Genomic DNA, 14,787 nt, shown 5'->3' with positions numbered 1-14,787 from the left:
CCGCTCGTGTGAAAGAGCCCTAATACTTATCATGTTTTATTACTCCTTGGGGAGCGAAAATCTGATATAAAGGGTTGTCTAAGTTAAGGTGGATTTAGAAGGCCGACTGAGCGTCTAATTATTGGGAAGGAAGCGTTACTTCCCAACAGTCGGCTGCTCGTTCAGCAAACAAAACCACGCTATTGTAATCCCGTGTCCCCATACAGAATCATGTCTTCTGAGCAGCAGATTGCTGTTTAGACAGAACGATCTGCTGCTCCGAAGCCATGATCGGTGGTGCCTGCACGAGCATCAGGATCGGGTGATCGGTGGCACATTTAGACGGCCAGATGATCGGGAACGACCACTCCCAGGAACGGTCGTTCATTATAAATTGGATGATTATTGGTTTATCTAAATGGACCTTTATAATAAACATTCTCAAATGTTCTACTAGAACATTCAGCAGAACTGATAACAGTTGCAGAGAACATTACAATCTCTGGAGGACCCCGCATGTCCATGCATTACAAGAACCTCCCATTGATTTCAGTAGGCACTATGTAACATTTAATTACCCCTGTGGTGGCACTGTACTTGAACTGAACACTTTCTGCAAGATTCCTTACTGCAATTTCTGCAATTACAAAGATTCCTTACTGCTAAGCACTTGGGCTCCGTCCTACTAAATGAGATTATAAAAAGCAGAAAACCCCATTAGAGAGAAATCATGTAAATAAAATGAATTGGGCAAATGTATAATTTTTATTGATGGTGTAAACTTTATCATTATCATTACTTTATTATTATTTATCACAGGGGCTCAGGCTGGATGATAAATCTGGTGCAGGGATAGACACTTTTGTCTAATTTTATAACCAAGATGCACCAAATTGTGCCACGTTTTGCTGCAATGTACACCAGGACCTAGGTGCACTCACATTCGAAAATGTGGGCCATGTGCTAATTTATTTATCGCATAAAATAAATTGGGATCCCATAGTTAAAAACTATGAAACAGTAGTGTGCAATAAATAATAGATAACAATGAATTAAAGAGTCCCTGCTCAAATGGTATAGCAGATACAGTAGATGACCAGAAAAATAATCTGTGCTCATGAGGTCTACAAAGCTGTAAGGCCTCTTTCACACGGGCGTCATGTTTTTGGGCCGGATAAGATGCGGGTGCGTCGCGGGAAAATGCATGATTTTTCTGCGCAAGTGCAAAACATTTTAATGCGTTTTGCACGCACGTGAGAAAAATCGGCATGTTTGGTACCCAAACCCGAAATTCTTCACAGAAGTTCGGGTTTGGGTTAGGTGTTGTGTAGATTGTATTATTTTCCCTTATAACATGGTTATAAGGGAAAATAATAGCATTCTTAATACAGAAAGCATAGTACAATAGCGCTGGAGGGGTTAAAAAAAATAAAAAATAATTAAACTCACCTTAATCTACTTGTTCACGCGGCCTGGCTTCTCTTATGTCTTCATCTTTGCTGTGCAGTAGTAGGAAAAGGACCTGTGGTGACATCACTGTGCTCATCCCATGGTCCATCACCATGGTGATGGATCATGTGACGGACCATGTGATGAGTGCAGTGATGTCACCACAGGTCCTTTTTCTACTGCACAGCAAAGATAAAGACAGAAGGAGATGCCGGGCTGCGCGAACAAGTAGATTAAGGTGAGTTAAATTATATTATTTTTTTTTTAAACCCCTCCAGCCCTATTGTACTAAGCATTCTGTATTAAGAATGCTATTATTTTCCCTTATAACCATGTTATAAGGGAAAATAATAATGATCGGGTCCCCATCCCGATCGTCTCGTTGCAACCGTGCGTGAAAATCGCACCGCATCCGCACTTGCTTCTATGGGGCCTACATTGTGTGAAAAACGCACAAAATTGAGCATGCTGCGATTTTCACGCAACGCACGAGTGATGCGTCAAAATCACCACTCATGTGCACGGCCTCATAGAAATGAATGGGTCCGGATTCAGTGCGGTTGCAATGCGTTCACCTCCCGCATTGCACCTGCGCGGAAATCTCGCCCGTGTGAAAGGGGCCTAACAGGTCTTTACATAGAGAGGCACGCTGGTTAGCTAATACTTGAGTCACATTATATATTAAAAAAACTGCCTTGAAATTGTGGGCTATTTGCATAGATTCCTACCGAAATGTAAGTGATGATGAAGCATGATGATGATAATGTCAGCTACATGTCTGGATGAAGGGACACTACTAGAATATTGTGTCTCTTCTACTGTACATATCTGCAATGTTGAAACCTAAAGGCAATGGACAAAAGATTCTGCCTTATCCAAGCCCTTTCCTTCAAATGCATTGAGTTCTGCCAGCTGGTTAATATATTGTGTCCGCAGGTGCAAGGAGCCATCGCTGCTGTTTTTCAGAAGCTAATATTTTAATCTCATTCCCACAATCTCTATGATGTATTATAGCACTACTTGACCCACTTTACATCTTATCATAATGTTTTAATGCTTTAATCTACCTGTATACGGAAATATTCTAACTTTATGTAAATGATCTAATTGCCTAATTATCTGCATACAAAATACATTTTATATTAATTGAACTGTGGATCTCTTTGTCTACTTTCATAAGGAATTAAATCATATGCAAATTACGCATTCCACCCCCATATAAATAACACATACATAACCTATAATGCAAAAAAGAGTATTTTATTAAAAGGATGAAATCGTATACATCAACACCCAAATTACTCAAAATGCACACAAATCATCTGAGCTAAAAATGTTCCATACAAAAGTATATTTACATCTTGAAATGTTCATATGTAATAGTACAGCACAGAACGTCATGGAAAATGAATGAACCATCGCTGCACATTGGAACCAAAGTTACAGGGAATGCTTTATGGTTTTAATTACACTGAAATTAAACCGATAAATTCTCAGCAGGAAAGTTACACTGGATCTCAGGAAATTTAGATTTTCTTCAGAAAAAGTTGCTCTTCTAATAAGTGGCCAGATGGAAATGCAAACTTATGCTCATTTAAGTCTGTGCACACATACACGGCTGACTTAAAGTACAGACATGTTTTCGCAATTACAAAAATGGACACATTAGCGTAATTTAACATAACCGGCCTGGTCATTCTTTCACTTGGTCCCCCAAATACATGTTTACAATATGATCTGTGTATGCTAGGACCTAACACTACCGGAAATAACTGCTGCTGCTGCATGTTACTGGACTGTACAGCAGAGGTGGCTCCTTCTCTGACATCACCACTAATCGCTCTGGAACTTTTGGTTGAAGCTCCTGCATTCACTCTTCACTCTGCATTCACTGTGGGGGGAAAATGTGCGTCTTATGGGGCGAATACTAATGCGCACTGCCATTATGGAATAATCGCTCTGGAACTTTTTGTTGAAGCTCCTGCATTCACTCTTCACTCTGCATTCACGTTGGGGGAAAAGTGCGCCTTATGGGGCGAATACTAATGCGCACTGCCATTATGGAAGCACTCATTAGTACAGGAGGAGGACTGGGACCCCGGCTCTATACTCACAGCGTCATGGTCCTTGGCCGCTCACTGTGCTGTGACTGCGCACAGCGTGAGGACATCGGCGCACTCTGTGACCTCACTCTTTGCGCTTCGGGTCACAACACAGCACGCGGCAGGAAGAAGTAGAGAGCTGGATCCTAAGAGCGGCGTCTGGAGCAGGAGAGGTAAGTTGATTTTTTTTATTTTATTTGCTTTGAGCATGGGGTTCTGATGAGGTCTGGACGTCATTCAAATTGGGGGTCTGATTTGAGGGCTGAATGGGGGGGTCTTATTAATATTGTGGGTCTCATCTGAGGTCTGGGGGTCATTTAAATTGGCAGTCTAATTTGAGGTTTGAATGAGGGGGGTCTTATTCATATTGGGGCTCTGATCTGGGGTCTGGGGGTCATTCACATTGGGGTCTAATCTGACGTCTGAATGGGGGGGTATTATTTACATTGGGGCTCTGATCTGGGGACTGATCGGGGTTCATTCACATTGGGGTCTGAGCTGAGATCTGATTGGGGTCTGATCTGAGGTCTTATTGGGGTCTTATTAACATTGGCCGATGATCTTAAGTCTGATTGGAGGTCCTATTAACATTGGGGTCTGAGCTCAGGTCTGATTGAGGGTCTTATTTACATTAAGGGTCTGACTGGGGCTCTGAGCTGAGGTCTGATTAACATTGGGGGTCCGATTGGTGGTCTGATCTGAGGTCTAATGAAAAATATTTTTTCTTATTCTCCTCCTCTAAAACCTAGGTGCATCTTATGGGCAGGTGCATCTTACAGTGCGAAAAATATGATAATACTGTTAAAACTAAGAGCTTTGTTCTTCATTTCAGGTATTTCCTTTCTGATCCAAATACATGAGGAGAAGCTAAATGGAGCAGAGAGCTTTCAGTATAACCACTATTATGTGCAGAGTGAATGGGGGGGGGGGCAGTAGGAAGTCTGTGAGGTGATGCTTCGGCCAGAGAAGGAAGTGATGTCCAAAAAAGGGAGCATCGTTTTGGCAACTTCTCCTGTACAGCCCAGTATCATGCAGCTATTTTGTCTTTTCCTGTGGTGTTGAGGACCTATACTATACAAAGCATCTTGAAATTGTTTTCATTTGTTTGGTATGTTCAAGGATCCTAGCAGTTCCATTTTCATCAATCATAAAATTTGTCTTGAGTTTCATTTTAAAATAACCTTTGGACAGCTTCACTTCATGGGCAAGCAGTTTACTAGTTAGAATTAATGGGATCACCTGGTATCTACTAAGACACTCCTGGCCAAAATGTACTTCAAATGATATATTGCAACCATAGCACTGCTCTGCAACAGCTCTGTTAGGGGTGCACTGACTGACTGATTCTTTAAAAGAATTTAAAGAATTAGAAGGTCTATTAAAGGGGTATTCCCTTCAGGACATTTATGGCATATCAATAGGACATGCCATAAACAACCGATAGGTGAGGGTCCCACCACTGGGACCTGCTTCTGTCGCAAGAATGGGGCCCAGAAGTGAATGAAGAGCACCCACAGCAGTGAATGGAGAGGACCCAGGAAAAGGCTATTTTGGAAGACACACAGCAGTGAATGGAGAAAGCCATGCCTGAGCGGGTTGCTCTTCATTCATGTTGGGGCCTGTTCTTAAGAGGAGTGGGTTCTATAAATATTCAGATAGGAACACCCTTTAGACCTCATACTATACAGTCTCATCTGCTGTCATGTTGACAGGATAACACTTCTTTTAGACCAGACTGTGACTTTGAAACTACAACTCCTAGTATTAGCCCATACATTTTCTTTATGTGCCACCGATTTTATAGTTTTTTTTCCATATGGGTCTGTGAGAACTAAAATGTGGCATGTGCCACTGCATGCAGCATTACAGAAGTGCAGAATGTATTGCAATAAGGAGTCACCAAGCAGCAGCAGTGCCTATGGTTCTATAATATGGAGCCTAGAGCCCTCTATGGCCTCTTTCACACGGGCATTGCGGGAAAATGTGCGGGTGCGTTGCGGGAACAAAACATTGTAATGCGTTTTGCACTCGCGTGAGAAAAATCGCACGTTTGGTACCCAAACCCGAACTTCTTCACAGAACTTCGGGCTTGGGATCGGTGTTCTGTAGATTGTATTATTTTCCCACATAACATGGTTATAAGGGAAAATAATAGCATTCTGAATACAGAATGCATGGTAAAATGGAGGGGTTAAAATAAATAAATAATTTAACTCACCTTAATCCACTTGATCGCGAAGTCGGCATCTCCTTCTGTATTCATCTTAGCTGTGTGGAGGAACAGGACCTGTGGTGACGTCACTCCGGTCATCACATGATCCATCACATGATCTTTTACCATGGTGATGGATCATGTGATGACCGGAGTGACGTTACCACAGGTCCTGTTCCTCCACACAGCTAAGATGAAGACAGAAGGAGATGCCGACTTCGCGATCAAGTGGATTAAGGTGAGTTAAATTATTTATTTATTTATTTTAACCCCTCCAGCGCTATTTTACCATGCATTCTGTATTCAGAATGCTATTATTTTCCCTTATAACCATGTTATAAGGGAAAATAATAATGATCGGGTCTCCATCCCGATCGTCTCCTAGCAACCGTGCGTGAAAATCGCACTGCATCCGCACTTGCTTGCGATTTTCACACAACCCCATTCATTTCTATGGGGCCTGCGTTATGTGAAAAACGCACAAAATAGAGCATCCTGCGATTTTCACGCAACGCATAAGTGATGCGTGAAAATCACCGCTCATGTGAACAGCCCCATAGAAATTAATGGGTCGGGATTCAGTGCGGGTGCAATGCGTTCAACTCACGCATCGCATCCGGGCGGAATACTCGCCCGTGTGAAAGGGGCCTATGTGCTCTGTATAGGGACTGTGTACATGAACCCTAAGGAGACTGAAACATATAAGGCTCAGTTCACATCACTGCTTAGCTTTCTGTTCTTCCGATCCGTCAGAAGAATAGAAAAAAAACAAAAAACGGATCCAGTATTTTGAGCATCAGTTTGTGTCACTTCCGTCAGAGGTCAGTTATTTTTGACAGGAGAAAGTTCTGGATGCAGGACTTTTTCTCCCATAAAAAATAACTGATCTTTGACTAAAGTGATGCAAACTGATCATAACTGATCAGATCAGACGGATCAGAAGAACGGAAAGCTATGGTGATGTGAACTCAGCCTCATCAGTGCATTCTATCAGAATGTGCACATTCTATAATCTCAGTTCAATGTGACACCAGGATATGCAGATTCTGTATAACTGGACCAGATCATACAGTTATGTATATACATATTAATGGAAAATTGTCAGAGAACGTTTGTAAAAAAAAAACTGAAGGTGAACCTTCATGTAATACTAACCACAGGTAGAAGAGTTTTTATAGGGATATTTACTGCATCTATGGTAACTAAGTCATCCTGTCTCACTAATGGAAATGTGCAACAGATGTCATATTTTTTTAAAATAATTTCAATAAATATGTTTTATTGCTAAGGAGTAAAACATCTTTGAGTTTATGAAGTCTTTGAGCAGAACAGTTAAAACGATGACCCCATCAGAGGATAAATGGCTGTTACTGGACGAGCAATAACACAGATACAAAGACATGTACTGTACAATAGATCATATGACCATCCAAATATAGAAAGACAAACATCATACATAGAAAATCACTCATTATTACAAATAGATCAATTGTCTTCAATGAACATAGAAATAAATGATTATATTATATAGAACGTACAGTCAAAATAAAGTGCATGAAGAATATCTGCAGTATCTGAAGGTTTTCTAAACTTCAAATACAAAATGACCATGCATGAAAGTGATGAGATTATTCATTATACTGAACACTGGACACTGACATTTAAAAACAGCTATCACCTACCATTTTCCCGGAATATCTTCAGTTATCTTCCTCTAACTTGTCATATTAATGGGAATCATTGGAAAATCCTATGTTAGGGGTTAATCTTTTACCTCTCAAAACTTCAACAGGGGTCTTATACTGCCGAGATCTCTGGCCTCCTTTCTCACGGCACCTCAGGTATAGCACAGCGCCCCGTCAAATGTACAAAGACTTACTCCCTCTGCTGTTTGCAAAATTTTATAGGATCCAGAAACAGGAATATTCATTTCTACCACTTTCTCCAAACTATACTATGGGAAAACCCATAAAAAATGGTTCCATTCCCAGAGAATGCCTACCTACTCCTATTAGCTGTAATGTAATCCATTTTATAATTTTATATTCTGGCTCAAATTTATTGACCAATTTGCCTTCACCTTCGTTAAGTATCTACAGTGAAAGTAACAGCTCTTTCTTCTATATGCCAGAAAACTCCAAGCCGGGCCCCAGTACACCCCTTGCTCTATATAGAGTAGGGTGCATCACGGCACAAGTACATGTAGGTGCTTAAAGGGGTTGTCCCACAAAAAATATTCTACATTTTTCAAACCAGCACCTGGATATGAATACTTTCATAACTGCATGTAATTAAAAATGTATCACAGCGACTAAATTATTTAATAAAATGTATCTGTATACAGCTACCTGCTGTTTGTTCTTTTCATTGTTTCTCTGTCTGCCTTGCAGAGGTGGTCGCACATGCTCAGTTCCATCCTTCAACTGCTAACAGCCCTATCTTCTGTTAGAAGCTGTAACAGTTACCGGGAGAGCTTCAGCAGAAAGGACCCCCCCCCCCCCCCTCCCCGAGAAATACACATCCCCTGAGAAAAGTCACATTCCTCAAGAAAGGACAACCCCCTGAGAAAGGACACATCCCCTGAGAAAGGACATACCCAACCACAGAGAAAGGACATGAGCTGCCAGTCTGAAATAAATCTAGCCAAGCAATTGGAGCACTATATGGGAAGATCCATGTGAGGTACAGGGCTGGTTCCAGCTTTGTTAGAGATTGTCATGTACTATATAATGTCTGTTTTTCATTTTTGACGCTAATCACGGGATAATTCCTCTATGGTTTCCTTCTACATCCACAAGGAACCTCTAACTGCGCTCTGGAACCCCTGCTTTTATGAGGTCTGAGATTTTTTCATATGTATTTTTACTGTATGCGTGGCATATCAGAAAAAAAAGCACCTAACACTAGTGGCATATGCAGTATACAATATTCTACTGTACAGTTATATCTGTGGTTTTGCACCTCAATCAACTTTGACTGTATTTTACACCAGATCCTCAAATGTCACTCACATTTCTAGCCTAACCTGGGAAGATCAGAATTATTTTCAGCTATTCATATTCCAGTGTTACATTCGTGACTGAAAACCATATGTTGGGTGAATCTTAAAATGATTATTCGCATATTTTGCTGTCAGCGAGGCCTCAACCTGCTGAGCAGATATTTGAAGGTTAAATCTCGAGGCATTCCATGTTTTATTCAATATGTCCACACACAATAAACACAGCAATAGTGAAAGGCCATTTTGGAGCTGTCATACTAGCAGAGCGAGGCTTAAGTGCCAAGGAGACCTGTAATTAGTAATCTCCTCCACCAGCTGTTATCTCACACTACGCCTAGCACACAGCGGACACATATAGGCGCTCCACCATCAATAAGGACATAGTATCGATCAATTTACATAAAAGACATCTTCACGATGTTCAGAATATTCATCATTGACATTAGCGGATGTGTCTCACCACAGGACCGTAAAGGAAATGGAACTAAATGCAAATTAGCAGCACAGAAGACTTATTGACACATCAATTAATGGACATTATCCACGCTCTAGCTGTGTGACTCACTGATACCATTAATACGTTATCTGGTTGTCTCTCTGTAGATATATAAATCCCTAATTAAACTTTCAAACCATCCTAAATACAGATGAATGTATCTGAACAGATGTGCATTGCTTAGCAGTCAGCAACCCTATGGAAAATAGAGACTGAATATATTTTATTACAGAGTACCTACACTATCTTATTCAATTCTGCATTAATCCTTAGTACATGTGAACACAAGGACCATATTTTTTCGCTCCATAAGAAGCACCTACAATTTAAAGGAGGAAAATAAGAAAAAAAATATTTTTAGATCAGATCTCCACTCTTCATCAGATCTCAGCTCAGACCCCCAAATCAGATCTCCAATCTTCAACAGACCTCAAATCAGACCCACAATCTTTAGCACACCCCCAATCTTTATCAGACCTCAGATCAGACCCTCAATCTTCATCAGACCCTCCAATGCTCATCAACACTCAGATTAGACCCCCAAATTAGAACCCAAATCCTCATCAGACCTCAGATCAGACCCCCAAATCAGACTCCCATTCCTCATCAGACCTAAGATCACACATAAAATAAATAAAAGAACTTACTTCTCCTGCTCTGGACTGCACCACCACTCGCGAGATCCAACACGTGGCTCCTGCACTCACCACTCCCTGGTCTTCTGCCTGCACCGAGCTGCAATGTGACCTGAAGTTGCACAGGATCAGGTCATAGTGAGCACTATGTCCTAATGCTGTACGTGGTCAGGACACAGCACAGCGCATGCCCAGCAGAAGACCAGGAAGAGGGGAGTGCCAGCAAAAGGAGCGCTATATTCTCTGCCACCTGGTACTACTGTCTACTATTGAACACTTCCATAATGGGAGCAATCATTAGTATTCACTTCATAAGATGCACTGCCATTGTTCCCCTCTTATGGAGCAACTTATGGAGTAAAAAATATGGTATATGTTTTGTCAAGGGAAAGTGCCATCTTCACCTTTCAGCAGCCTGTGGTTCCCCTTTTGCTGCCTACAATTTCGTCAGTCTCATGCTTAAAAAGATGATCTACAGTAACTGAAAGATAGAGAACAATGGAGAAGGGGAGGTGCAGCTGCACATATGTCTGTGATACTGCATGCTATGAGAAGGGATAGAGGACAGAACTGGAAATACATTTTATGAGCACAGAACATTATCACACCAAGAAGTGGTGAACCACTCTATGCAGAGGAATGGAATGACACAGAATAGACTCCGTTTCTGGACCCATTACATCTACTATGCATCACAGCTGTCTGGAGAGTGACTGTATCAATAAATATATTTTCATTTTATTTCTGTAAGTAGACCATGAGATGCTTCCACCTGAAAATACTGGCTATTCTAGAGCTGAAGCTCGGCACATCTCACTTGTGTTCAGTTAGATACCTTCTATCTGTTCGACACACAAACCACATACTAGAACAATACTACTACAATATTTGAGTGACAATTTCCACTAGTCTGAAAGAAACATTATAAAATTAGGTGGAAGACAAAGTAGATAATCTGCTTAAGTTGTCTTGTTCTACAGATGGTACCGACAGATGAAACATCAATCAATGAGTTCCCAGATCTGCTTGAAAACCTAACATACTAACAAGACAAAGTTCCTCAAATCACTACCTATTCCACTTGTCAGCATTTAAAGAGGCAACAATCATGGTAATACATAATGGCAAGGCAGGCTAATGTCCATGATAAAAAGGGGGTCATGCTTCCGTTGATGAATTAATTAAGGCTTGATATGGAAGGCAGAAAGCTGGCATGCTACGGCCCTTATACACAGGCCGATGCACAAGGTTATGATCGAGGACAAACTATTTGTTCTCCAATCACAGCACAATTGTTAAGCTACAGCTGCATTTACTGTACATGCTTTATTCATCCCTTCTCTATGGGGATAAAGGATCGCTACTGCGATCATTTATCCCCATACAGATTCAGTGTTTGTGGGCAGAACATCCCTACCGGCAAAAGGTGATGTGCTATCCACAAACAATGATTTTAGGCATCGCCTGAAAGATGTGATCACCCTACAAACAAGTGTTTGCACATTGATCATGGGCTGATACATGGGACAATTTTGGGCATGATACATGGGACAATTTTTGGGAATGAGCTTTTGTATGAACAATTATCGTCCCAGTCTTTGGCCAATTTGAAAGGACCCTGCCTTTAAAAAAAAAATCCCAGTGCATAAAGATATTTGCCTATTTGCATATGGGAACTATTATGATATAATATAGAACTCTGTTCAAATCTCTTTTCAAATAGTTAAAGACAACCTGTTACTTCCTCCAGAAACACAGCTGTACTCGCCACTTCATAGTCTCTGTCAATGAGCTTTTACTTATACTAGGCACATGTGCAGTGAAGGAACTATGGTCCTCAACTGCCTACCCATTGAGGATGACACCCCCTTAACAATGGACAGCCTGAATGGCATATGGGGAGTCGAAAACACTGTCAAAAACACTATTGCCTAGTAAAGGGTGGGCATAGCAAAAAACAAAATAAAACATTATGCCGAATATAAAGGATGTGTAAGCTTCGCTTTAAGTCCTGCACCACTAAAGCAAGGATTCTTCTACTTTTCAGTTCACAACGATAACATTTCAATATAGACCACCTGTAAAGCACACTTTCCTGTAAGGACAGGTTGTACATACACTGTGTGAGCATGCTTCAATAATAATGAAAACATATGAAAACAAATGATTCCTTTGGTCAGAATTAATGTAATGCAATATACGAGGAATATAAAATACATTCTTTGTGTGTTCTTATTACTTTATATTGGAGGTGCTAAACCAGTGGAGTGAGAGAAGTATTATTACCATTGCTCACTGACCCCATAAAAAGGAGTTCTCAATAAAATGTATTGCATATTTGACAGTACAGCACAGAATGCCAAAAGAAGATTCTGGGGCTACAGCTGTGATCATAACCCTCGGGTTGTACATCTCTGGTCTAAATGTCACTTTGATATTGATGGCTTATGGTAGGCCATCAAAATCAGATCGGTGGGGACTCAACTTCCAGACCCCACTGATCAGCTAAATGAAGGGAGACGCGGTTCCATCCAACACCACACCCTCTTCATTGTTTGCCAGGCACAGCTCCATACATTGTGTAGTGGATGTGCCAGGTACTGCAGCTCAGTCTATTCACTTGAATGGGGCTGCTGTGACGAAAGATGACCCCTTTAATTAAAGGTGCAGAACCCCCACAGATCTGACACTGATGACCTATCTTAAGGAAGTCCCATACAACCCCTTTAAGCAGATATTAAATGAGAACACAGAAGTGTGATCTGACATGAGCGTTATCATGCCCTTCCTTTTCTCTTGATTTTTTCATACAATCATCTTCAACGCGACGACCATTCTGGATATTTGCAAAGCCCTTTGGAGCATACATTTTTCCTAGAAAACAATATACACAGTGCATTAGCATGAAATATCATTCTTTGTCGTCCTCCTGCGCCTCCGTTATTTTAGATGTGTTATCAGAATTCTATCTTTTAATGAAAAAGTGTGCTGGCACCAGAATAACCAGTTACAGTATAATTGATCTCTGAGTCTATCTAAAATGAATGGAGTTGTCTAATTTTATGTAAATAACGTTTAATCATTGAATAACGTTTTGCAAGTTTTTAATAAATGCTAAATCATAAATCTGATGCATCTATAGGCTGTCTAGTGTAAGTTTATACTCCTTATTAGTTAGCTTAACTTGAAATTTTGGCACAGTTTTGCAACTTAAGATTTCTGAAGGCCTCAAAAGAAGTATTGTTGATGCTCATCAGAAAACACTTTTAAAACCATCTGTAATAGGGATGAGCGAACCCGAACTGTATAGTTCGGGTTCGTACTGAATTTTGGGGTGTCCGTGACACGGACCCGAACCCGGACATTTTCGTAAAAGTCCGGGTTCGGGTTCGGTGTTCGTCGCTTTCTTCGCGCTTTTGTGACGCTTTCTTGGCGCTTTTTGAAAGGCTGCAAAGCAGCCAATCAACAAGCGTCATACTACTTGCCCCAAGAGGCCATCACAGCCATGCCTACTATTGGCATGGCTGTGATTGGCCAGAGCACCATGTGACCCAGCCTCTATTTAAGCTGGAGTCACATAGCGCCGCCCGTCACTCTGCTCTGATTAGCGTAGGGAGAGGTTGCGGCTGCGACAGTAGGGCGAGATTAGGCAGATTAACTCCTCCAAAGGACTTGATTAACTGATCGATCTGCAGCTGTGGATCATTGAGCTGCTGATCCTCAATTGCTCACTGTTTTTAGGCTGCACAGACCGTTTGTCAGTCTCATTTTTCTGGGGTGATCGGCGGCCATTTTGTGTCTTGTGGTGCGCCAGCACAAGCTGCGACCAAGTGCATTTAACCCTCAATGGTGTGGTTGTTTTTTGGCTAAAGCCTACATCAGGGTGAAGCTGTCACACCAAGTGCATTTAACCAGCAATAGTCTGTTCATTTTTTGGCCATATACAAAATCAGGGGCAAGCTGCGCCTGTCACCAAGTGCATTTAACCCTCAATGGTGTGGTTGTTTTTTGGCTAAAGCCTACATCAGGGTGAAGCTGTCACACCAAGTGCATTTAACCAGCAATAGTCTGTTCATTTTTTGGCCATATACAAAATCAGGGGCAAGCTGCGCCTGTCACCAAGTGCATTTAACCCTCAATGGTGTGGTTGTTTTTTGGCTAAAGCCTACATCAGGGTGAAGCTGTCACACCAAGTGCATTTAACCAGCAATAGTCTGTTCATTTTTTGGCCATATACAAAATCAGGGGCAAGCTGCGCCTGTCACCAAGTGCATTTAACCCTCAATGGTGTGGTTGTTTTTTGGCTAAAGCCTACATCAGGGTGAAGCTGTCACACCAAGTGCATTTAACCAGCAATAGTCTGTTCATTTTTTGGCCATATCCCAGTCTAATTCTGTCACTAAATCCATACCGGTCACCCAGCGCCTAAATACTAGGCCTCAAATTTATATCCAGCTAAATCTGTCCCTAGTGCTGTAGCTGGGCGAGTTATTTAGTGTCCGTTCAAGCACATTTCTTGTTCTGGGTTGAAATACAATTCCCAATTTAGCAATTTCATAATTTAGTGGTTCCTGCTATATCAGAGCTCTTTGAAATCTATCCCAAAAAGGGTATATAATATTGAAGGTGCACATAGGGTCATTCAGAGTAACTTCACACACACCCGCTACTGTGTATTTCCAAGTCTAATTCTGTCACTAAATCCATACCGGTGACCCAGCGCCTAAATACTAGGCCTCAAATTTAATTCCCTCTAAATCTCTCGTTACCCACCGCTGTACTGTTGTTGCTGGGCAAGATATTTAGTGTCCGTCAAAGCACATTTTTTGTTCTGGGTTGAAGTACAATTCCCAATTTAGCAATTTCATAATTTAGTGGTTTCTGCTATATCAGAGCTATTTGAAATCTATCCC

At 41.3% G+C, this 14,787-nt stretch overlaps 1 protein-coding gene across 1 annotated transcript in view; it reads right to left on the bottom strand.

Annotated features, from left to right (window-relative positions):
- Positions 1 to 12,611: 12,611 nt before the first annotated feature.
- The window catches only part of LOC122935274 (guanylate cyclase soluble subunit beta-2-like), a 73,777-nt gene continuing 71,601 nt past the window's right edge, over positions 12,612 to 14,787 (bottom strand). The window contains exon 16 of the mRNA XM_044291034.1: positions 12,612 to 12,748. Coding sequence (XP_044146969.1) covers positions 12,612 to 12,748 — 137 coding nt within the window. The remainder of the gene's footprint in view (positions 12,749 to 14,787) is intronic.

Source organism: Bufo gargarizans, chromosome 4 (genome assembly GCF_014858855.1).
Source record: "Bufo gargarizans isolate SCDJY-AF-19 chromosome 4, ASM1485885v1, whole genome shotgun sequence".
NCBI classification, from domain to species: Eukaryota; Metazoa; Chordata; class Amphibia; order Anura; family Bufonidae; genus Bufo; species Bufo gargarizans.
The sequence above is the reverse complement of the archived record's forward strand: the minus strand, read 5'-3'. Positions and strand labels throughout refer to the sequence as shown.